Source organism: Dipteris shenzhenensis, chromosome 17 (genome assembly GCF_047967505.1).
Source record: "Dipteris shenzhenensis isolate YYH24624 ecotype China chromosome 17, Dip_SZ_1.0, whole genome shotgun sequence".
NCBI lineage: Eukaryota > Viridiplantae > Streptophyta > Polypodiopsida > Gleicheniales > Dipteridaceae > Dipteris > Dipteris shenzhenensis.
This window is the reverse complement of record NC_141612.1, coordinates 53279202-53303032: the sequence shown is the minus strand read 5'-3', so window position 1 is coordinate 53303032 and position 23831 is coordinate 53279202. Positions and strand designations below refer to the sequence as shown.

General features: G+C 43.1%; 1 protein-coding gene across 3 annotated transcripts in view; it reads left to right on the top strand.

Moving 5' to 3' along the window:
• Positions 1 to 20568, top strand: part of LOC147892294 (uncharacterized) — a 48601-nt gene extending 28033 nt beyond the window's left edge. The window contains exons 9-11 of one of the 3 annotated variants that reach the window (XM_087388491.1): positions 5567 to 5768; positions 19497 to 19911; positions 19998 to 20568. In XM_087388491.1, coding sequence (XP_087244617.1) covers positions 5567 to 5768; positions 19497 to 19911; positions 19998 to 20059 — 679 coding nt within the window. In that variant the 3' untranslated portion in view covers positions 20060 to 20568. The remainder of the gene's footprint in view (positions 1 to 5566; positions 5769 to 19496; positions 19912 to 19997) is intronic. The other 2 variants (XM_087388493.1, XM_087388492.1) reach the window with 2 other exon arrangements.
• Positions 20569 to 23831: the final 3263 nt, after the last annotated feature.

The window sequence follows — 23831 nt, the reverse complement described above, 5'->3', positions numbered from 1 at the left end:
TGTATGATTGGATATATTCTAGTCTTACAAAGGTATATAACAAAAAAATCATATGCAGATTCAGCAAGCAAGCCCACTTCATTCCTATCAGGAAGAAGATTACAGTTACAGTGGATTAGATGGCAAAAATATTCATGTACAATATTTTCAAGTATCATGGAATGCCTCAATCCGTTATTAGTGATACTCCGACTCCAACTGGACATGATGGGATCTAGACCATGGAATGCCTCAATCCATTATTAGTGATAGGGAATGGTGTATGACCAGCCTTTTCTAGAGATCTCTTTGAAAACATGGGCATTACGCTGAATTTTTCATCCTCTTTCCACCCACAGTCAAACAGAAAGTAAAAAAAGGCAAATTCTATTTTCTTGAATCTTCTAAAATGCTGCCTCAGAGCATAAGGCAAAGTGGGAATAGTTTTTACCTCTAGTTGAGTTTGCATACAACAACATAGTGCATTCTTCGACAAGGAAAGCACCATTTGAAATCGTGGAAGGTGGAAGAAAGGTACCTCTCATTTTGCATACAAAGGAAAAGATCTTAAAAGTAGACCGATATGTGGAAAGTTTGGATGCAGCTTATAAGAAGGTTAAAGTAGCCCTCCAGAAAAGCCAGGAAAAGCATAAGCGAGCAGCCGATTGTCACCGCAGTGAGCTCCTTTTCAAAGAAAGTTGGTTGGGTTCTGCTACGTTTTCAGAAAGCAAAGACTTCGAAATAAGAAAGGCAAAGAACGGTTGTACGGCAAGCTGAGTATGAGGTACTATGGGCCCTTTAAGTCGTGCAGAAGATTAATGATGTAGCTTACATGCTGAAGCTACCACCGCACCAGACTATTCACAATGGTTTTCATGTGAGTTTGCTGAAACCTTTCCATGAGGATGTGCCTGAAGAGATGCCTAATGAGGAACAACTTGAAGTGGAAGAGTAGGATGAGCTCTTGATTCCTGAGAAGATTTTGGCACATAAGGAAAGAAAGGTCAGAGGTAGAGTTTCCCGTTGTTACTTGGTGAAATTCAGGAATTATTCAGCACTAAGGTGAAAGCTGTACCTAGAAGCATTTGAGCTCGAGCGACTACGGTTTAGGCTCGTTCAAGCTCAATAGAGCAAAGGTTCTGAGCTTTGATGCTGAAGGGGGTGGTAGCACCTCCACTCCCTCAGGAGAAACATGCTTACGTATCTAGAGGTTGCTTGGTGACACTGCAGGTCTCACCTGAGGTACTAATTGTTGATAGTATTTCCGCCACGGGACCTTTATGATGAGTGTACTAGTCACTCCACACAGGTGATGCCTTGATATTTGGATGGACTTGTACGCTCTCCTACACCATATGATCATTGCCGGTTGTATAGTGCAGATGATGCACATTCTAGCATGGGCTATTGATGCCTATTTTATTGTTGTGCATTTGCTGTAATTTTCAGCAGTTTGCTGTCTCAAGAGGGGGCGGTTTGTTACGCGGGCGTGATTTTGTATGTGCAACTAAACACCTGGATTCATGCCTATTTTATTGTTGTGCATTTGCTGTAATTTTCAGCAGCAAACTGGATAGTTTGCTGTCTCAAGAGGGGGCGGTTTGTCATGCGGGCGTGATTTTCTATTTGCAACTAAACACCTGGATATTGAAAACCCCTAAGGTTTGATGCGAGCAGCAGGGTCTAATACTAAATGCACCCACTAGGCCCAAGTACTAGGCCAAGGCAAGCAAAAGAGGGGTCAAAAAGTTGGGCCCAAGGGAAGGCTTAAGTGTGTCATTGGTAAGTGCGTTACAGGCTTTAATGAGCCACGTGGCAGTCCCTTGTGTGCATGCGATTAAAGTGTTGACCTTTCTCTCTCTAGCTTGGGATTCTCTCCCTAGACGTGGACCTAACGTGACGTACGTAATCTCTCTTCCTCATCTATGAGCGTTTGCACACAAATTGAGGCTTTTGGCACGTATTTCTAGGCGGTATGGATATCTTTCATGCATCCCAAGGTGCATGGATTGGCCGTACAGGCTGTACAAATACCTTGGCATGTTAATCCAAGTTGCACGCATTAATTGGTTGTACAGACGTACCGATCAGATTGGCACGCCATTCGAGGTGTCATTATTACTGCTGTGTGAACGATTGGAAGGGTGTACAAGATGATTAGCAAGATGTACGGGCTGCTGCACGAATCTCGAGGCAGCTTTGGCTGATTGTGCGGACTGTTGGCACAAATTCCTACACTAATTGCTGGATGTATGGCTCATTTTTACGCCTCCCTACGCTCATTGTTGGCTGTACGGTCACACTCTTTTACTCGTGATCATTTCTCTCTCTCTCTCTCTCTCTCTCTCTCTCGCTCTCTCTCTTGCTCGTGTTTCTCTTTATGCTGAGTTCTATCTCTCTCTTTCCCCAAGTTGCCAAACTCTCTTGCTAGCCCTTGCTTGGTTGATATGCTGCCCTCTGGAGGTGTTCTAGCTCGGATTAGAGCACGTGGGAGCTGAATAGATGCCATTTGGAGTGAGTTGAAGCTCATTTGCTTCTGTTCCCTCATTTGCTCATGATTGAATGTCACTTGTGCGCTAGTGGGCTCCTGAACAGAGGATAGCTGTGAGGGAAGAGGCTGCCCCTCTTCCAAGGACAGCGGGTATGGTCATTTTGAACCTTCATTTGGTTTCCATTTGTCATTTTTGAAGCTTGTTGTTGCTCTTTTGTTGTTCGAAGTTCTCTCTTGGCCATTTAGGATGTGGACAGTCACCCAGATACAGAGGATGTTCGTAGATTGGTGCCAAAGAGACAGTGTTGTGGATTTCTTCTTGCCTTGAGGTCTCTTGTTTAGTTTGGGATGTGTATTGTTGCATTGTCGCCCTGAGAGGTTGGACATTGGACTAAACCCTCTAAAGCAAGCTGGATGCCTTGTGGAATGCATTGTCAGCTTTCAGTTGGACATAGGCAATTGGCAGTTGGGTGCTAGTGTGTGTTTGGGTCGGATGCCTTTTGACGCTGGGAAGTGGCTTGGACAGTGGAATTGACAGTGAGGCAGAGTGCAAGGGTGAGCCCTTGTTGTAAAACAGATTCCTATGCCAGAAGGAATAAACCCTTGTTGTAAAGCAGTTTCCTTTGCCAGAAGGAATAAATAAATGTCAAAAGGGGCGCCAATGCATTTGGGGCCAATCTGCGTCTCGTGTATGGTTTATGGGGAGTGTGTTTAAAGTTGGTTTCTTAGTGGTGTTTAACTATTGGAAGTGGCTGGAAATGATGCATTGTGGCTGTGATTGGTGTTCTAGGCATAGTTACACTGAAACGCCGAAACGGCGCAACGAAGGCCCGAAACGGCGTTTCCCCCATGCCAGACCCCCCGAAACGCGAAACGCAGGCTGAAACGGCGATCCGAAACGCTGAAACGGCATCTGAAACGCCGTTTCAGACCCGAAACGCACCGTTTCTGGGGGTCTGGAACGTTTCAGACCTCAGTTTAAAAGGCATCCACTCAGTGGCAGATGTCATCCAAGATGATGGGTTTCCTCTTTCTTTTCCATTGGCTGTTGCAAAATTTGACCTTGGTATGCATTACAAATCCATTGGGCAAAAGATTACAGCTATGCTTCAACCTTTTCAGCCCATTCCACCATTGGAGCTTCAAGAACGTCTTGATGATTGGATTATTACCTCTCTAGGGTCGTTCTTGAAACCTTTACGGCTGTCACGTATTATTGTTTCTTCATTATACAAAGTCCTTTTATCTCCGCCATGAGTTTCTCACAAGCTCAATCAGCTTTGGCGAATGACTCGCATGGCAAAGTGGTGGCGCAAAAGATTGAGATACATTTGGCATTCTAAAATGCCACTCAGACAACGCCGTTTCAGACCTGAAACTTCTAAATGTGTGTATGCATTACTCTAAACCCCCTTGATGACGTGGCGTTTCCCCGTTTCATCCCCTCTCAAAAATCCCGAAACGTTTCCGTTTCCGTTTCTCGTTTCTGTTTGCCCGTTTCCCGTAACTCTGGTTCTAGGAGGCACTTCTTTCAAATGAGGAAGAGCTGATCAAGCTAAAGCACTCGTTGGCGAAACTCAGCTGGGGATTGGCAAAGGTGGTAAAGCAAGAAGTTAACCGGTAGGAAGAACTAGGCACAGTTAACAGGGCCTCATCAATGCTGAAATCTAATTGATATCCATATGTGGGAGGAACACACGTTGGAATTCAGCAAGCCATTCAGCAAAAGACCAGCAAGCCTGCTCACGATGAGCTATGTGTGAACAAGTCAAGGTACAAGACAGAGTAAGAGCCAATTACCGATCAGTGAGCCCAACCCCTTTTAGGAGAACTTCTACTTCTAGTAATCACAAATTAGCAGTCTCCTACTTTAGGAATGGCCTAAAGTAGTTCCCTGCTCTCGTGGAAAATCTTCTACTTGTGTATGCACAACAGTATCACATGCAGTTGATATAAAGGCTGCATACACCTGAGTATCTAAATCAAAGGCTGCATATTTCATGAACACCCTAAGAAAGGTTGCAAGTATTACATGCACACTCACTTTCTTGCATGCGCTACTTTCTAACTACAGCATATGCATGCAAATTGATCATGCACACATTAGATACTAGTGCATGTCACAAACATATCTTGATCCCTTTGCATGCACACCCAAAAGCGTATATGCATGATCTTAAAGGAAACAAAGGTTGCCATTCCGTAAAACCAGGCTGCTGTACAGTCCTGTACAGCCTACTATTGGAGAATTCAGCAAGCCGTTCAGCAAAGGACCAGCAAGCCTGTTCACGATCAGCAATGTGTGAACAACTCAAGGCTGCAAGAGCATGTATCTCTAGGTGCAAGAGAGAGCGAAAGAAAATGACAATCAGGGCCCCCAACCCGACGGACGAACAGACCATCTTAAGGAGAATTTCTACTTCTAGTAATAACCTAAAATAGCAATTGCCAATTTAGCAATGGCCTAAACTAGCTCCCTGCTCGTGTGGACAATCCTCTACTTTTGCATGCGCCACATGTGATCGATATAAAGTCTGCATACACCTGACGATCCAAAGAAAAGGCTGCATATTTCATGCACACAAGGTTGCACATCATTTGAAAAATTACATGCACAACTTTCTAACTAAAGCATATGCATGCAAATTAATCATGCAGACATTAGACACTAGTGCACGTCACCGACATACCTTGAGCCCTTTGCATGCACACCCAAAAGCACACATGCATGATCTAAAAATATTGCTGCCTTAGCAAAATTCATCATCCATCCACGCTCTCCTGCATAGAAGCATATCACCTGTCTAAATAGCCTTAAATGCAACCAAGGTTGCCATGCCATCCACCCATGCGGAAACATATCGCTTGTCTAAATAGCCTTAAATGAAACCAGGCAGTTCCACTAATCCTCGGTACAGCCTACTCAGGCTGCCACAATTCACCAATGTAATGGGAATTATGTCCTATTTTATTTCCCTTGTTGATGGGACTGTGATGCTATTCTGAATGATTCCCCCTAGTGATACAGTTTCATGCTGCTATCAACATATGATATTGTGGACGACATCGAAACGATTGTAAGGTGTTCTTTTCCAGGAAAAAGCTGTCAACGGATGCAAATGCAGGCAAACTAACAGAAGCTCGAAAGACCAAGCTAAAGATTGCACGGGCTTCAAAGCAGACACCAACAAGGTCTGATAGTCAAGCGTTAGTTTCTGACCAAGGAAATACTGGAGAAAGCGCAGCAACTCCACACAAGCAGGCTGATGCCTTAGCAGATCAATATCAACAGTATCTGGTGAGAATGTCAAATAAACCATGGCATGCTAGGTTATCTTATATTGCTCTTTCTCTTTGCAAGTTAGCTGTTGCAGATAGTTCTAAAAACTAACGATTTACAGAAGGGCAAGTGCATTGGTCTTTCATGAATGTGCCTGAAATTGTTTTTGGATGAACAAGCAACTATTTTGTGTTGTAAGATGCATGGCTGTGTTGTTTTCTTTTATTTTTTTGAGATTGGGATTCGTTGTAGTTTTGACCCTTTATTTGGCTATGTTGCTTTAGCAAGCACTCGTTCTGTTTAGGAACTGTCCTCCTTCCTTTTTTGATTTATTTCAAATTTTATGTTTCACCATATTTTTCATTTGCATTCATGCAAGTTGTGAAGTCTGGTAGTTTCAAATGTAACTGAGGATTTATGTTTTGGTTCATGTGCTTTGTCCTTTATGTATTAAAAATTCTTTCTTTTCTTTTAAGGATCTTTTTACTATGGTCACTGTTACAAGATGCTAATATTTTGCCAGTTTGGAATTTAGTATTTAAACAAAGATAGCTGTTAGTTTATGGTAGCAGAGATGTTTCTGTGGTTGCATTTCACATGGAGTGAGGGCCGAGGTCATATTTTGAAGTCCAGCTTATCCTGGAAAAATTGTACTCATGAAATTCAAAGATATTAGCATCCTCCATTTTGCTAGTTTTGGGTATAGAATTTAGTTGTCAAGGCTTTGAGGAAGTTGCACAAAGGATTTTCATTTCTTGAAATAAGTTGGTCAATATGGATCCTTATCAGAACAAGATTGTTGGAATGTCCTCTTTCAAAAATGAGTGGCCCTCTCTGCTTGAAATCAAAGTTTCTGTTTATCTCTCGTCTGTTACAGATACAGTACCCCTGTTTCTTCAATTTCTTTTTCTTGGGAAGTGGAGGGTTGACTCCTCTTTTCTTTTGCGATAAAACTTGAATTGGTAGGAAAGCTAAGCAAATTATTGTTTCACAAATGTTTCCAGAGGCTGCCATACTTCGTTTTAGTAATGACATTCGTAAGTTATGAAGCTGCATTGTTTGTTTTGGTTGGGGGGGGGAGGGGGGCTGGATGATTCAGAAAAGAAATTCCTGGGGATGGGCATACACCATGTGAATAGAATCTTGCATGCGTTTTGTTCTCAATCAAAGAAATTCTGTTTTGGATGGCAGCTGTCCATGTGTGATTGTGATTGCTCGTGCTTCATGTAGCCCAGCTTACACTCCACATAGCCCCTGATTGTGATTTCACCGTATTTTTTAGGCTAAATGAAATTAGGGAGGCTAAATGAAACTGCACTATGTTGTGTTTTTAGAGGATGAATTTGGGAATGTTCCTGGATTCATCTAGGTATATGCATTCACTCCTTAGTTTTGGAGGGCTACATGAAGCATGAGCAATTAATCATGTTTAAGGAGTGAATGCACCTGGTTGGTAATGGAGGTTACTTTAATAGACCAATTGAGTAGGCTGAACATATTTGCTTGCTACAAGGAACTAGGATTAGTCCAAGAACTAGAATGCATGCATTTGCTAACCTCTAATGGGATAAAGTGTTGGATATTGTTTATTGGATGTGTAGGACCTTGGAGAGTGCTAAATTTCCCATTTTTTCAGGGTAAAATGCCCCAAGACAAGTGGCACCCAACTTAAAAGGAGGGCCCGCTAGAGCAAAAGCAGTTATCGCCTACTTTTTGGAGAAAGCTCTAAAAGCCCAGCTTTTGGGAAAGCTCGCCTGTTCTAGGCTAGAAAGCCCCAGCTTTTAGAGAGCAAGTGGCAGCTTTTAGAAAGCAGATGAAACCAAGTTCTTTGCTCTCTGAACTCTTTGCTATTTCCCAATGAAACCGAGTTCTTTGCTATCTGAACTCTTCGCTCTTTCTCAATGAAACCGAGTTCTTTGCTCTTTGAACTCTTCGCTAATTCTCATGTAGTTCTCCCGCACGTGTAACTCTCGATACAGACTTCTTTGCTCACAGCTCTCTTTATCTCTGTCTCTCTTCCTCACTCACAAGCACACTCGGGCCCATATGTAAAAATCATATTTTCAAAGAGCTCTCAGCTCAATTCTTTTGGCAACATGCCATGTGTCAAAATATCTAACTAAATTTTAGTTACATGCCTCAACGGGAAAAACCTCTAGGGTCTTAGTAGCCCTCGGTCACATGGACTTCTCTTGGCTACCCGTTGGTGAAATCGCTAGCTCTCTCTCGTGGATGTTCACGCTCGTAATTATCTGCAGAAAAACTCATAAGAGCTCTCTCTCTCTCTACACACTGCTAGGGCCTAGGACAACATGCTGGGCTGGACCCCCCGAAGGTATTTTATTTCTTGAAGAGAGAATCTGTTACAAGAGTTCAGCGTAGAGCTGTCTGATACATAAAAATCCAAAACGTGAATGATTCATTACAAGAGCTTCAAGCTCATTTCAAATTGGCAACATGCCACTTGTCTAAAATCTAGACTAAGTCCTATTACATGCCACTATGGGCCACTGTGGAGTCTTCAAAGCACTTGGTCACACGAACCGCCTCCTAGATGCTTGTTAGGCTCCCATAGCGCTTAGGACAATAACTCTTCCTAGTACCTGCAACAATTAATTAAAGCGTACCACCATGGCACTCATTAATTGTTAGCGCTTTGCATGCAAATAACACACTGTGGACTAATTCTAGTCACGGTGGGCGTCCCCACTGAATACATGTGCACACCTAAACAAATATAAAAAAATATATTTATTCTCTGGTTAACCGGAGTCAACACTCTTGATTATAATTAAGGAGCTTTGACCAAGGGTTGAGGCGCCTTAATCATAGCCAAGTCTCTCCAACCCCTTAATTATAGCCAAGTCTCTCCAACCGAAGTAGGCACATATTGGTTAACCGTGGTTAACCCTCTTGGCGCATGCTAAGTCTCGTTGACCGAAGTCAACACTCTCTGACCGTAGTCAGCTCTGTAGTTCTCTTGTTAACCGCAGTTAACCCTCTTGGTAATAAACCAAGTCTCCCCGACCGAAGTCAGGTTTACTTGACTAGAGTCAAGTATCTTTGACCGTAGTCAATCCTTTGACCATTAAAAGAACTCTTTGACCATAATTAACACATATAAAACTCTTTAATTATGATCAAATAAATGGTCAAGTGTACTTTGACTTAGGATATTTACATTGTGGTGACATCCCCTCGGCTTCTATTCAGTTGACCTCAACTGAAAAGCTTCCTTGTAAACATCCAAAAGCTGTGGATGGTCGGATAACATATTTTCGTCCATCCACTTGTGACTTGGCATCTAATGCCGTATAATTCTTGAATTTTACAAGATACCTGTAAGACTCCTTGCCCTGAGGGCCTTTGCATACAGTATGGTACACAATTTGCTTTGGCTGAAGGACCTCCTCCAGCTCATCCACTTCTGGTGGATCCTTTGATACTGGTTTTGTAGGCTCTGGTCCTTGGAATTTCTTTAGAAGACTCACACTGGAATGCATTGTGAGTCCTCCAATGCTCTGGCAATGCTAACTTGTATGCAACCTCATTTATTCTTTCTGTAACCCTGAAAGGGCCATAGTATTTGGGAGATAACTTTGCATACACTTTCTGTTTGCCTTTAAACTTGCGGAGCCTAGCTTTTTCAAACTTCAAAAGTACCCAATCCCCTTCCTTGAGATCTAACTGTCTCCTATGCTTATCTGCAGCTCTTTTATGTTTCGCTTGAGACCTTTCGATTGCTGTCCGGACTTGGCTGTAAGCTGTCTGGAGGTCTCTCACAAACTGATCATCTTTGGTCCTCAATATAGGTGGCAAAATCACTTTCCCATAAATGACCTCAAAAGGGGCTTTCCCTGTAGAGCTTTGTACTGTATTATTGTAAGCAAACTCTACCAATGGTAGGTACTTTTCCCAGTCTGAACCTTGGTCACCCACGTAGCATTTCAGCATATCCAATGCTGTAGAATTTGCTATTTCACTTTGATCATCTGTCTAGGGATGGAAAGAAGAAGAGAAATTCAAATTCGTCCCCATGTTATCAAATAAAGCTCTCCAGAATAGACTGGTCATTCTGGGATCTCGATCACTGACAATGGACTTAGGCATACCATGGTGCTTAAAGATCTGTGGCATAAAAAGCTTAGCCATATGATCTGCCTTTATGGTTTTGCGAACCGGAATGAAATGAGCTTGCTTGCTGAATCTATCAATGATAGTCCAAATCCCATCATTCCCTGACTTTGATCTTGGCAAATTAAAAATAAAGTCCATTGTAATACTTTCCCATGGTGCTTGAGGCATGGGAAGAGGCATAAGTAGGCCAGGTGCCTTCCGTCTATCATACTGCACTTTCTGACACGTAAGGCATTCAGTAACAAACTGATGTATATCTTTCCGCATCCCTGGCCAAAAGAAATACCTCTCTAGTGCTAGAGTTGTTGCTGTAATTCCTCATGTCCAGCATAGGGAGGTGCATGGCATTCCTCCAAAATCTTTTTCCTCATCTCTTGGGTGATGCATAGGCAGTCATCTTTCATTAGATACCCATCTTTGAGGGAATAGTGACTAGTGGACTGCCCCTCTTGCATTTGCTGTAAAATCTCGCCAAAATCTGCATCATTAGCATATTGTTCCCTCATGCCTTCCAGGTCTTGATGATAGGCAATAGTCACATTATTGACCTGGGGTCTTCAGGACAAGGCATTTGCCACTCTGTTCCGAATTCCTGGGGTATGGACAATCTGAAAATGATACATTGACAGCATGTTTGCCCTTTCATATGCTTCTCGGAAAGCTTGGTCTTAGTCAAAAAGTATCTCAGACTTTGGTGATCAGTTTTAACAGTAGAATCTGCACCCAAAAGATAGTGCTTCCATGTATGGATGGCATGAATTACAGCCAATAACTCTTTCTCATAGATTCCCAGATATCTTTCAGCATCATGCAATCTTCGGCTCTCGTAGGCTACTACATGTCCATTCTGATGTAATGCAGCCCCAACACACTCTCCACAAGCATCACAATCAACATCAAGGTTGATAAAGATCCGGGACTACAAGAATAGGCTCTGTAATCAACTTCTCCTTGAGTCTATTGAATGCGTCCTTCTGTGATATTCCCCATGTGAGGGCTGCATTTTTCTTCGTAAAGGTCATGTAATGGAGCTGCGATATCAGCAAAATGCCTAATAAACCTTCTGTAGTAAGAACACAGGCCTAGGAAACTTCGAACTTCATGCACAGTTTTCAGCTCTGGCCATTCTTGAATGGCACGGATCTTTGCTGGATCCATCTATATCCCATTCTTGGATATTATATGCCCTAGATAATGGATTTCTTCGAGGAAGAATTTACTTTTCTTGCTGTTTGCATAGAGCTGATGATTTCTCAGCTCTTGAAACACTATAGCAAGATGTTCCTTGTGCTCTTTTTCTGTCTTTGAAAAGACTAGGATATCATCAAAGAAAGTACCCGTGAAATGCCTGTACTTTCGGAAGATGCGATCCATCATTCTATTGAATGTGGCTGGAGCATTTGTCAACCCAAAAGGCATCACTAAGTATTCATACAACCCGAATGTAGTGCGGAACGCTGTCTTGTGCACATCCTGAGGCTGTATCCTCACTTGGTGATAGCCACTCTTTAAGTCTATCCTGCTGAAAACTGAAGCTCCATTTAATTGATCCAGCACATCATCAATGTGCGGAATAGGGAATCTATTCTTGATGGTCATTTTGTTCAGTGCGCGGTAATCAACGCACATACGGAATGAGCCATCTTTCTTCTGGACTAGCAATACAGGGGAACAAAAAGGAGACGAGCTGGGCTGAATCAACCCTTTGGACAGCAAGTCTTGTACGTGAGCCATAATCTTCTCTCTCCGAGTTGCACTAACTCTATATGGGGGCCTATTGGGTGGCTCGCTACCAGGCATTAACTCTATCTGATGATCTATTTTGTATGCAACTGATGCACGCTGCCTTCGCTTTTCAAAGAGAAAATTTACCTCAACAAGAGGTGTCTTGCATTCACAATCTATGCCAGTACTGGTTGTCAACTCAAGGCATAAACTTAAAGCTGTGTGCCTCTTTTCTGGCTACTGCAAATGACTTCAAAAAGCATTTGTTTTTCCCTCTTTTCACTGCTCAAAGGCATGCGTACTCTTTTTCTGCAAATCTCTGTTTTCTATGCTTTTCTGCTGCTTTTCTGACAGTAGAAGTCTGACAGGAAGGTGAAATCTGCTAGCAGAAACAGTCTCTGCAACTGTCTCTTTTTTTCTTTTTTTTGGAAACAGTAACCAGATGAAGTAACTGACTGGTTACTCTAACCAGATTGATTGGTTTTGGTCTGGTCAGTCTGCAACTAGACTAACTAGACTGGTCACAGTCTATTTACACCAACCAGACTGGTCTGGTTAGGCTAGATTAACTGGACCAATGTTGAACTAACTGGGTACTGGTTCAACTAACCAGAGTTAACTAGCTGTAGTTAACTTAACCACGGTTTCACTAACCACAGGTCAACCATCCAGGATTGACTGTACCAGGGTTAGTCTAACCATTGGTTTACCATCTCAGCAGTCCAGCTGGCTGCCACATCAGCAGCTGCCTATCTGCCACGTGTCAGTGCCACATCAGCTTCCTGTCAGCCCTGCCACATCAGCACCTACCATGTGTCAAGGCCACGTCAGCTGTCTGTCAGGCCTGCCACGTCAGCACCACGTGTCCTCCTGCGCCACGTCAGCCTAAGGTTCCAAACCTTGGCTGACTGATGCGCGTCGCACATCGCACCGATGCATTAGTCTCTTCTGGCTTCTGCAACATCTAGTGCCCGCTCTCAGAGTCGACGATGGAACCTGGTAATCCCGTCAGAAAATCTCCAAAATCACCTTTCGTAGGTCACGTGAAGCTCACGCCTTCCGGATTAGCATTCGTCGTTTGAGCGCTTCAATTCGTCCGTCGGCACACGTTTGTATCTCTGTCAAAACACATGGGCCTGCGCCATGTATCCCCGTGAAGGCATCTCTTCGTCAATAAATCGAGAGCCGCCAAATGGAGAATCACCCATAGTACAAACGGAAAAATCCCTGCGTGATCACAAGAACTACCCCCGTTGGCTCTCCGTCTTGCCTTTCTGTTTGCAGACGCTTAAACACCACACTTTGCATTCGCCAACAGGCTATGCGTCGTTGTGGTAATAGGCCTCATCAATTTGGCGACTACCTCCTTTACTCAGGTACACTTGCGCCTGCACGTCACGCTCACCTCGACGCTTTTACGTGGTCACGGTACCTGAAGGCTTACTTTCCGTCAGGCGTTCTACGCCAAAGCCTGCACTCTTCAATCTTGGATCGTCACTTCCTTGGAAGAAAATGAGACCTTAGGCTTTGATACCAATGAAATCGCTAGCTCTCTCTCGTGGATGTTCACGCTTGTAATTATCTGCAGAAAAACTCATAAGAGCTCTCTCTCTCTCTTTCTCTCTCTCTCTCTCTCTCTACACATTGCTAGGGCCTAGGACAACATGTCAAGTTGGACTCCCCCGAAGTTATTTTATTTCTTGAAAAGAGAATCTGTTACAAGAGTTCAGCGTAGAGCTGTCTGATACATAAAAATCCAAAACGTGAATGATTCATTACAAGAGCTTCAAGCTCATTTCAAATTGGCAACATGCCACTTGTCTATAATCTAGACTAAGTCCTATTACATGCCACTATGGGCCACTCTGGAGTCTTCAAAGCACTTGGTCACATGAACCGCCTCCTAGATGCTTGTTAGGCTCCCATAGCGCTTAGGAAAATAACTCTTCCTAGTCAACAATTAATTAAAGCGTACCACCATGGCACCCATTAATTGTTAGCGCTTTGCATGCAAATAACACACTATGGACTAATTCTAGTCACGGTGGGCGTCCCCACTGAATACATGTGCACACCTAAACAAATATAAAAATATATATTTATTCTCTGGTTGACCGGAGTCAACACTCTTGATTATAATTAAGGAGCTTTGACCAAGGGTCGAGGCGCCTTAATTATAGCCAAGTCTCTCCAACTGAAGTTGGCACATCTTGGTTAACCGTGGTTAACCCTCTTGGCGCATGCCAAGTCTCGTTGACCGAAGTCAACACTCTCTGACCGTAGTGAGCTCTGTAGTTCTCTGGTTAACCACAGTTAACCCTCTTGGTAATAAACCAAGTCTCCCCGACCGAAGTCAGGTTTACTTGACTAGAGTCAAGTATCTTTGACCATAGTCAATCCTTTGACCATTAAAAGAACTCTTTGACCATAATTAACACATATAAAACTCTTTAATTATGATCAAATAAATGGTCAACTGTACTTTGACTTAGGATATTTACATTGTGGTGACAGTTGGGCTCCTTAGCACTTGGGCAATCAACCCCTCTTAAAATCTGCAACCATTAATTAAAGCGCACATAGCCATGGCACCCATTAATCTTTAGTGCTTTTGCAAATAAATTCTAGACTAATCCTAGTCTCTGTGGGCGTCCCCACCAAGCAAAACTTGGGCACATAAAAAACTAGCTTTGTGGTTGACTGTAGCTATAATCAAGGGCTCTGACCAGGGGTCGAGGCGCCTTAAGTAATGCTAGTACTCTCCGACGGTAATAATCTAGGTTGACCGGAGTCAGCCTACTTTGGCCGGAGCCAAGTCTTGTTGATTGAGGTCAACTCTTTCTGACCGGAGTCAGAGGTTCTTTGGTTAGCCGCAGTTAACCCTCTTGGCATATGCCAAGTCTTCCTAACCGGGTTAGGTTTACTTAACCGAGGTTTAGTTTCTTTGACCGAAGTCAATACTTTGACCAATTAATTATAACTTTTTGAACATAATTAATAAATGAAATACTCTTTAATCATGATCACATAAATGGTCAATTGAAACTTTGAATTTGGAGTATTTACAACTTGGTGACAGCATACGCTTTATGGCTGCCCACCTCAGTCTATAAATGAGAGCCTTTGTGTTTTCTTGGAAAAAAGTCTTGATTTATATTCAGCTTCATGCTCTTCCATCAGCTAGTCGTACAAGAGATTCTATTGCAATAAAGACCTTGGGGGGGGGGGGAGGGCAGCCCTTATTTCTGGCCCCTCATGCTTCCCCTCTCTCTCTGTCTCTCTCTCTCTCTCTCTCTGTCCCCCCTTCCTTTCCCCCTCCTATCCTCTATTGTGATGAGGTATCCAATTGGATTGCTGCCTTCTCTCCTCTCCTTTTCCTTTTGTGCATGATCTCTTAGAATTAATCATTGCTGGCCATAGCCAGTCAGAGTTTTTAGGCTGGTCATGGAGTTTTCCCTTCCATCGCATTCATCTAAGGTCCAGTTTGGTCGTGGGTTTGAGATTTTCAGTTGATATGTTGTTTTTAGTGTGAATTTCAAAAAGTCTTTCAGTGGTACCCAAAGTTAGTTTCTTTACTGCCCTTGGTGAAGACAATTCAAGATTTCAGAGAGAGAAAGTGAAAGTTTGATTGTGATTTGAAGGGAATAAGGGCTTCCGAATACCAACAATTCCAATCCAGGAGCTGCCCAAATTGATCGCAGTTAACAGATGCAGCTTGTTCAGCCCACAAAGTTGCTCTAGTCTACAATTTCAGTGTGGAGACCAAGTGATTTTCACACGGAAATCAGTCCCATGCTTCGTGAAGTTGGCCCTGTTTGCTGCCCTTTAACAGTGAATTTCAAGGCCAGATCAGTCCTAAATCTTGAGATTTGATCAGCTCTGTTTGCTGCCCCAAAACAGCAAATCGTTTTGCTGATTCACTGCTAGAAAAGTTGATCTTGCTCAAAGTTTTGAAGCTGTCTATAGTGTGATCCAGATTTGGTTGTTTCCTTCTCAACAAGCTACGAACAGTTCAGCCTTGATCTATTTGCACTTTTGAGCGCATGAACGCACAAGTTCAGCCACCAGACGGCCCAGCCAGAGGAATCCGATAGGGCCAGATGATGACCTTGAAGAAGAATTTGTAAGAGTCAGAATCCAGGAGTTGTAGACCTTGAAGAAGATTTCCCGATTTCAGCATCTCTTTGAAGAGAACGTGTCCAACCATGAGTACGAGGGGTCCCACACACCCTCTCCATAGCTATGCATGTGCGTGCCCTCTCCCACTCCCATTGTTTTGCTGATTCACTGCCAGAAAAGTTGATCTTGTTCAAATTTTGAAGCTGTCCATAGTGCGATCCAGATTTGGTTGTTTCCTTCTCAACAATCCAGTGCTTTTTCGATCAATCAAGCTACGACAGTTCAGCCTCGATCCATTTCAACTTTTGAGCACATCATGGTTTCAAGACATGGAAGTTCAGCCATTAGACAGCTCAGCTAGAGGGGTCTTATAAGGCCAGATGGTGACCTTGACGAAGAATATGTAAGAGCTAGAATGTACGAGATGCAGATCTTGAAGAAGATCTCTGAATTGAAGAGCACGTGTCCAAGCAAGTGACGGTTCTAAAACCTTGAAGACACTCTTCTACTTTTGGGGATGCATCCCCTTTGGTACTATCTTTCCCAAGTGCTTAAATATTTCTTACTGGTACCTAAGCTAGAGTTTTCCTATTGTCTTAGAGATTGGATTCTACATCACCATGGTTCTGCTACTCATCCATTACAGTTGGCTGATGTATTTGTGGCCAGTTTGTATAGGGTTTTGATGCTTCCACCTTGGATTTCAGATGGGAAATCAGCTTTGGTCTATGAATTGTAATGCCAAATGGTGGCAAAAAAGATTGCAGCAACTTTGGTCTTGCAAACATTCTCTTGGTCATCATGTTTTTCAATGGCGAGTGATGCTTGGGGTTATTCCTTTTGGTCAACTCCTTGCTGGTTGTTACAGATGTCTGGCTCCAAGGGAATCCTTGCTCCACCTTTTCTTGGCATTGTCCTGTGACCCGCGACTCTCTCTTTTTTCTTCAACAGCGTCTCTAAACCTGGTTCCCTATTGCTTGCTTTGGCAAAGCTGTTTTGGCTCCCATGCCGGAGGCAAGAGTTCGATCTTTTTTTCACTTGGGTTCGTTATTTGGAACTCTGGACTTTGTGGCAAGACAGAAATCATACAGTCTTTGGAGATTCTCTATTTTCCAAGTTTCACTACTTTTGGATGTCACTCATGCAATCTTTCTATGATTTCTAGTCTGTTTGTCAGATAGGAGACTCTCTTTACTTGTCTTATACTGAAATCTTCTGACCTTGTAATTGCATGTCCCCTCTTTGGGGACTCATTCTTGTAATATAAGCATACACGGATTTCACCGGGGAAAAAAAGTGTGTGTGTGTTGAGAGGTAGGTTAAGGGTGGTGTGATGTGGGATCTAAAAAAACTCGCAGATTTTGTTTAGCTCCCAAAAGAGGTTGCGACAAAAAACTCAAAGAAAGATTTCCCCCGGTGGTAGGTGGGTGGACGAGGTATTTTTACTGGAGTATCCACAAGTTTTACAATTGTAGCAAGAAGCTTTTGAGTTGAGGGCAACTGATTAGAAGCCAAGGCGATGTTACGAATTTTTACTTCTCCTAAGAAATAAAGAGAATTTTTTTTATTGACTCTGGTCAAAGAAAGTTGACTGTGGTTAATTGGAACAAATTTCATCTTTCCTTTGCTTTGCATTGGTTAATGTAGGGAATAGGATTGCCCAAGAACTAGAATGTATGCATTTGCTAACCTCTAATGAGTTGGATATTGTTTATTGAATATGTAGAACCCTGGGGATTGCTTTAGTTCCCCACTTTTTAAGAGGAAAAGCACCAAGACAGCCTATGTCTCAACATAGACAAGGTACCTCCCTTCTAGTACATCGTTGAGGCCCCCTCTATCCCGCTCACATACCACGAGTCATCTGAGAGGATCTCTTACAATTACACACATTTAGGATTTGGTTGGCACCTCGTGAGCTCAGTGTGAAGCTTAGTTTCTATAGACCACTTCCTAGGAGTTTCAACAGACCAAGATACACACGGATCCACCTCCCCCATCCATGAGGATATCGACTGGGCAATTTCAGACAATCTCTGTATTGAGAATGGGTTGGCGGAGGGCATACCAAGAGAGTGTTGCATCTACAGCTTATGCGATTACCGGAAGATCGAGTCAGAGGAGCATTTCTCTTTCAAATGCCTTGTGTAGTATGAGATTAGAGGACGCTGTGACTGCCTTTCTAGGGATGGCTTTGGATCTCTGTCCAGTTTCCTATCCTACCTAGACCAGAGATGCTTGGCGGCCTTCGTCCATGAGGCCCTCCGACGCAAGGAGGGGTTGCTCAGGGCACGTAGGGGAGATTAGGATACACAGCCAGACTCCGCTCAGAGTAAGATCATTGAGTTTTTCCAGCCAAACAACATCGACCAACAGGATTCACGAAGACAACGGCCGTGAGGATCCGAGGCATAGCCAAAGACACGTGAGATTCGTCAGCAGACTGGGACACAGATCACATTAGGGGACCTTTCCTCCATGCTCATTAGGCCGGAGGGACGACCCGCATGAGTGACAGAGGCAGTTGTTCGCCACAGGGCTAGAGCCAGCATCCCTAGCATCTTCGCACTTTGTATTGCACCAACTGCTGATGGCATCCCTTTGCTTCTACCTCAACTACTCCTGAATTTAGGGCTGTTTCTTACCATTGTCAACTGTGGCATGCAAGTGGCCGTCCAGAAATCACAGCCCATGCTTCTGGGCCACCAAGAGGAAGCACAAAGGGAAGAGGGCCTTGCTTGGGGACCAAAGAGGGCTAGAGGGGGAGGAGGTCTGGGTGACCAGCAAGGGAGGGAGGGATGCAAGGAACAATGGGAGGAGCCGTTGAAAAGGACAGCGTGGTATGCTTTTTCAGTGTACCGTGTTTTCCCGTACAGTACAATGTTTCTAGCCGTTTTGGCAAAATGTTTTGCCCAAGAAACGTGTCTAGGGGCTCTGACCATATCAATGCATTTTGCGGTGACACTGTCATGCATGCGTGCATACATAGGCAGACCCACATGCAAACACATTTGGTGCGCACACATAATACATATAACATGTATGAAACATACCTGCAAATATGCAGGCATACACACAGACATTCATTCATACATTACTCATGCAAACGTACATGCTAAATATATACACAATGCCTAGGCTGGGATACATGCATGCATACATGCGAACATACGATGCTCACATACATATACAACCATATAATGTGCACACACTCATTGACATGCAGGCACACACATGCAGCCATTGATGCATACACGCATGCATGCATTGATGCGCACAGTGCACACGTGCATGTACACACATGTGCATCCATACATGCTCATATACATACATACATATAACTATGCATTGATGATCAGGTTTGCTTAGATCACTCTACATTGGAAGCAATGCTGTTTCCAGGAATTCATTCTGTGATTAGCCCTCTCTTGAAGTGCTGGCATTTAATCATGATTGAGTTTACCTTTCATATCGGGAGGTCTGATTGGAGCTCAGTATGAGATTTTGTGTGTGAGAGCCTATGTATATGTGGCGATCCATACACACTGTTTGTCGCAAGTCACTGTTCTGAGGATAGTGTAGACAGTTTGTAGCCTTGTTTGTAAACTCCTAAGTTTAGAAATGCATACCTTTTTATGGTTGAAAGGATGAAGCTGAGCCTATTGCTGTTCATATGTGTTAGCAATTGGTTTAAAAAGCACTGTTCTGGTTTACATGATGAATTTTGGACTGAGTTTGGTATATGCATTTTCTTGTATGTGCTAGCAGCAGCAGCAGCAACAGCAGCAACTGCAACTGCAACTGCAACTGCATCGACAACTGCAACAGCAACAGCAACAGCAACAGCAACAACAACAGCAACAGCAACAGCAGCAGCAGCAGCAACAACAGCAGAAACAGCAGCAACAACACCAACAGCATCAGCATCAGCTGCAGCAGCAGCAACCACCACAACAGCAACAACAACAGCAACAGCAACAGCAAGATCATCATCAATATCAGCATCAGCAGCAGAGAATGCCCATTTCTGCCCCTGCTCAAAGTATTGTGCAGCAGGATACAAGACACTTCATGGGTTCAGGGTACACAGGGTTGCCTGTCCCTTCAAGCGAAACTCATTATCCTACTTCTGGGAAAGGTGGCGTATATGCTGTTCGCACGCTACCCTCGTCTGCACAAGGTTTGGCTTCGTAACTAGTTTTGCCATGCAATATATCTGACGTGTTGTGTTTCTAAGCTGACGTGTTTTGAGGACTTGATGAAAAGCAGGCACACATCAGCAGCATCAACCTTCTAGGGAACAGGTTTTGCAACCAGAGCAACAATGATATATGTCATAATGAGCCGGGCATTTGACAGATAAAAAACAAATGTCTGAGCTCATCTGCTTGTACATGTAATTTAATTTTGGTGATAAACTTCAACTTGTATCATACTGGGTAATCACCCCTGTAGAATCTCCAAATTTTCTGTCAGTTTACAAAAAATGTCTTGAGTCGCCATGAAGTAGGTCTCATTTCAGGAAGTGTGTTTTGGAGACAATTAGGTCTAGCAGAGAAGGTGAGAATCTATGCTTCTCTTGTTCTAATTTCATGGTAAGTCATTTCAACATGGAAGGGCTTGCTCGATTTATGTCTTCCAAAGAATATTTTTGCTTCCAGATATTGCAGTAAATGCATGTTTTGGGTTCAGTTTGGTTATTGTTACCAGGACATGAAATCAACGGTAAACCCAATAGTTCTGAAGGTTATTACCAAGAACTGGAAGCGCTTTTAATCTAAAATTTGTATACTTGAGCGTACAATCGTCCAAGTGCTCTTAATAATCTTGTCTGAGTCTCTTGATTATTTCAAATAGCATGTCTAAGCATTTTTCATCTTGAAGAACATGGCTTCAACTGTATATGCATGCCCATCTGCTTCTAAATTTACCTCCAGACTTTCCCCCTTGACAATGTTTCAATTCTCTTTTGGATTCTTATATGTCGTATATTGATCTAATTGTCTCTTTCTATAGAAGGGAAGTAAAGACTTCATTTGCTTGCTGCGGGAACATACGGTCACACCTCTGACAGGGAGTTGGGTGGAATGAATGAATTGATGCATCGGGAGCTTGCACAAGCAAGGCAGTGAAGATGAATTTTCGAAAGAGATTAAGGTGATGAGCAAGAGTGGAAATATACGTAGAAGCAAAGGAGCAAAAGAGTTTTCGAATTCCAGTGCAATCAAGAATTAAAGACATGATAGTATCTATAGCCCATGCTTTAAATCTAATCTGATCCACCAGGCTTTAAATCTAATCTGATCCACATTTGTACTACAGGCTATACTTCTAAACTATGAATGAAAGGGATTCAAGTGATGAGCAGGAGGGGATTGAATCCAAGTTGCGGCCTGCTGGTATTGTGATAATTCTTTCTATCTTAAATGGTGCATTGCCCTATCAGCTAGATTTAGATTTAGATGCTCGTTGGGGAGAGACTAAAATGAAAATGTTATAGACTTCACAAGCAGTTGTAGCTTGAATGAAGAGATTTTGGACAACCTTTTGATTAGCCTTCTCCTTTAGTGCTAGCCTTCGTCATGGCTGAGTCTGCCCTTCACCTCCAGAGTGCCGATGGAAACTCAGTACGAAGACTTTGTATAAATGGATGCTCAAGTATGTGTGGGGGTGTGGATTTGTATGTGTGAGAGCATATTTTTATACTATGGTCTACACCCACTGTTGGGTGCTGATGACGTCAGTGGGGATGTCATAGTAGCTAGTCCCTACTATGCATGGTGGAGTTCATAGTTTTCAAACTTGTGAGTGACTATCATGAGATTGAAATTGCACTATGTTGTGTTTTTAGAGGATGAGTTTGGGAATGTTCCTAGATTCATCTAGGTATATGAGCAAGAGGGGAAATATATGTGGAAAAGGAGTAGAGCAGAGATTCCATTGCAATCAAGAATTAGACAAGTAGTGTTTGTAGCCATAAAATTTGTTTGATCCACTTTTGTATTACAGGCCTATACTCTTAAGCTGTAGGTCAACCATCTGTGTTTGAAAGGAAAATTTTCCTTTCTATTGTGGGCCAAAGTGTGAACTTTTAAACGTGTCTTGAATGTGTTGCATACTCTTACTCATATTGGTTTCGTTATGTTGGTACGCAGTGCAACCCCAAAAACGTTTTTATTTCCCAAAGCGTCCTTGTTAAATTGCTAGATAGAACTAGTAGCCCGTATAGGCTAATTAATGCATACGTTAAGCATAGGTGGTGCTTATTTTCGGTTTTGAAATTCACATTACATGATGAGGGGGCAAGGGGGGGGCAAGGGAAAGGGACACTTTAATCTTCCCCAAAAAGGAGAGGCTTCTCTCAATAAAAGAACGCCTTCCCCCATCTCATGCGCACTATTTTTAGGCAAGCAGCATAGTGGGGTGAAATGAAAATTTGGCTTCTCCTTTAGCCATGTGTACTTTCTAAACATAGCTGTCTTATGCTTTCTTCAAGTCTCGATATAAGTTCTCTCCGAGATCTCATCTTCAGCTTCTTCCTTTTCCCTCTCCGAGTGACCTCCAAGCTTCGACATGTTCCCATTCGTTCCTCAACTAGTTCTCTTCCTCCTCTTCGATTGGCCTCCCCATCCGACCATGCGTTTCTTGATGAGTTGGTTTGCTTCTTTCCCACCAGTCGTGCATTTTGTGCCTCCAGCGTACAATCGTCCTCTTCAGCTCTGTCCCGACTCTCTAGGTGCCTTTCTTCATCCTCTTAGCTCCGATATGTTCTCATTCGTTCCTCAACTAGTTCTCTTCCTCCTCTTTGATTGGCCTCCCCATCCGACCATGCGTTTCTCGACGAGTTGGTTTGAATTCTTTCCCACCAGCTGTGCATTTTGTGCCTCCAGCGTACAATCCTCCTCTTCAGCTCTGTCCCGACTCTCCAGGTGCCTTTCTTCAGCCTCTTAGTGTGATTCGGTTCGAAATTCTAAACATTGAAAATTTTAATGCTTATGTTTGTTGCCATTGAGGCTTTGTTGCGTGCCGTTTGCAAATGTTATGTTCTCTTTCGTTCCATCATTTTTTGGGATGCTTTTTGGGATGCTTTTGAAGGCAGTTGGAGATAGATTCTTACGCTGATGCGGCTTTCTTCTTGCAATTACAACTATTTCAAAGTGTTACGTTGCTCGTAGGTTTTGGGGACTTAAAAAGATCATGTGAATTGAGTAGACGGCGGGAAGGAATGATGATTCATCACAATTTGTTTTCTTGAGCATTTTTGTGTCTTCACTCTCGACTTCTCCAGCCTCCTATGAATCCTCTCTTATGTTGACCCCAACTTCTTCTATAGTGGACTTGGCATCATCTCCTTCATGTTCTTCTTGTTCCTCCATACCTTTTAGTTACTTTGCATTAGGCCTGTCCAATTGATCTTCAAACTTCACTTTCATGAAATCTTACTACGCATTGTCGCTTGTGTTGACTACGGTCAATTTGGCATCAGTTCTTTCCTGTTCTTCCTATTCCTTCACACCTTTTGGTTACTTTGCATCAGCCCGTGTGAGAGATCTTGAACTTGACTTTCATGAACCCTTACTCCTTGGCCTTCCAACTTGTCTCTTGAGGCTTCCTTTAGCTAGCCAGGGGTCTGAGAGCTTTTTGTCCAGGACCAGGTATGCGTTGGTCTCTCTATTTGATGGAGATGCGACAAAATAGAGAGACCAAATTGCGCCGCATTAGAGAGCAAGAGATAATGACACACCCGATTGAGCTAGAGTACACCCATGGCCTTAGCGGAGTTGAGGAGGAGATAGATGACATTAGGGTCGAGTGGGTTAGTGGCATAAGATGACGGTGTGGAGACGTAGCTAGAGATGCAGAGACAGACCAAGGCACACACAATGGATGTTTAGTTCATCTCAGTCATATTTGGGATCGCCTTGCTAGAGGTGTTACTATCGTTATGGCTTGTTGAAATAGAGATCTCAGAGAACACGCCCACACCATCGAGAGATACGACTGGAGAGCCACTTTGGCATCAGGTTATGTATTTTGACCTTGAGTTTCGAGTACTACTTTTGTTTGTTGTATCTGTTTTTTCTTAGTACCTCGCAAAGT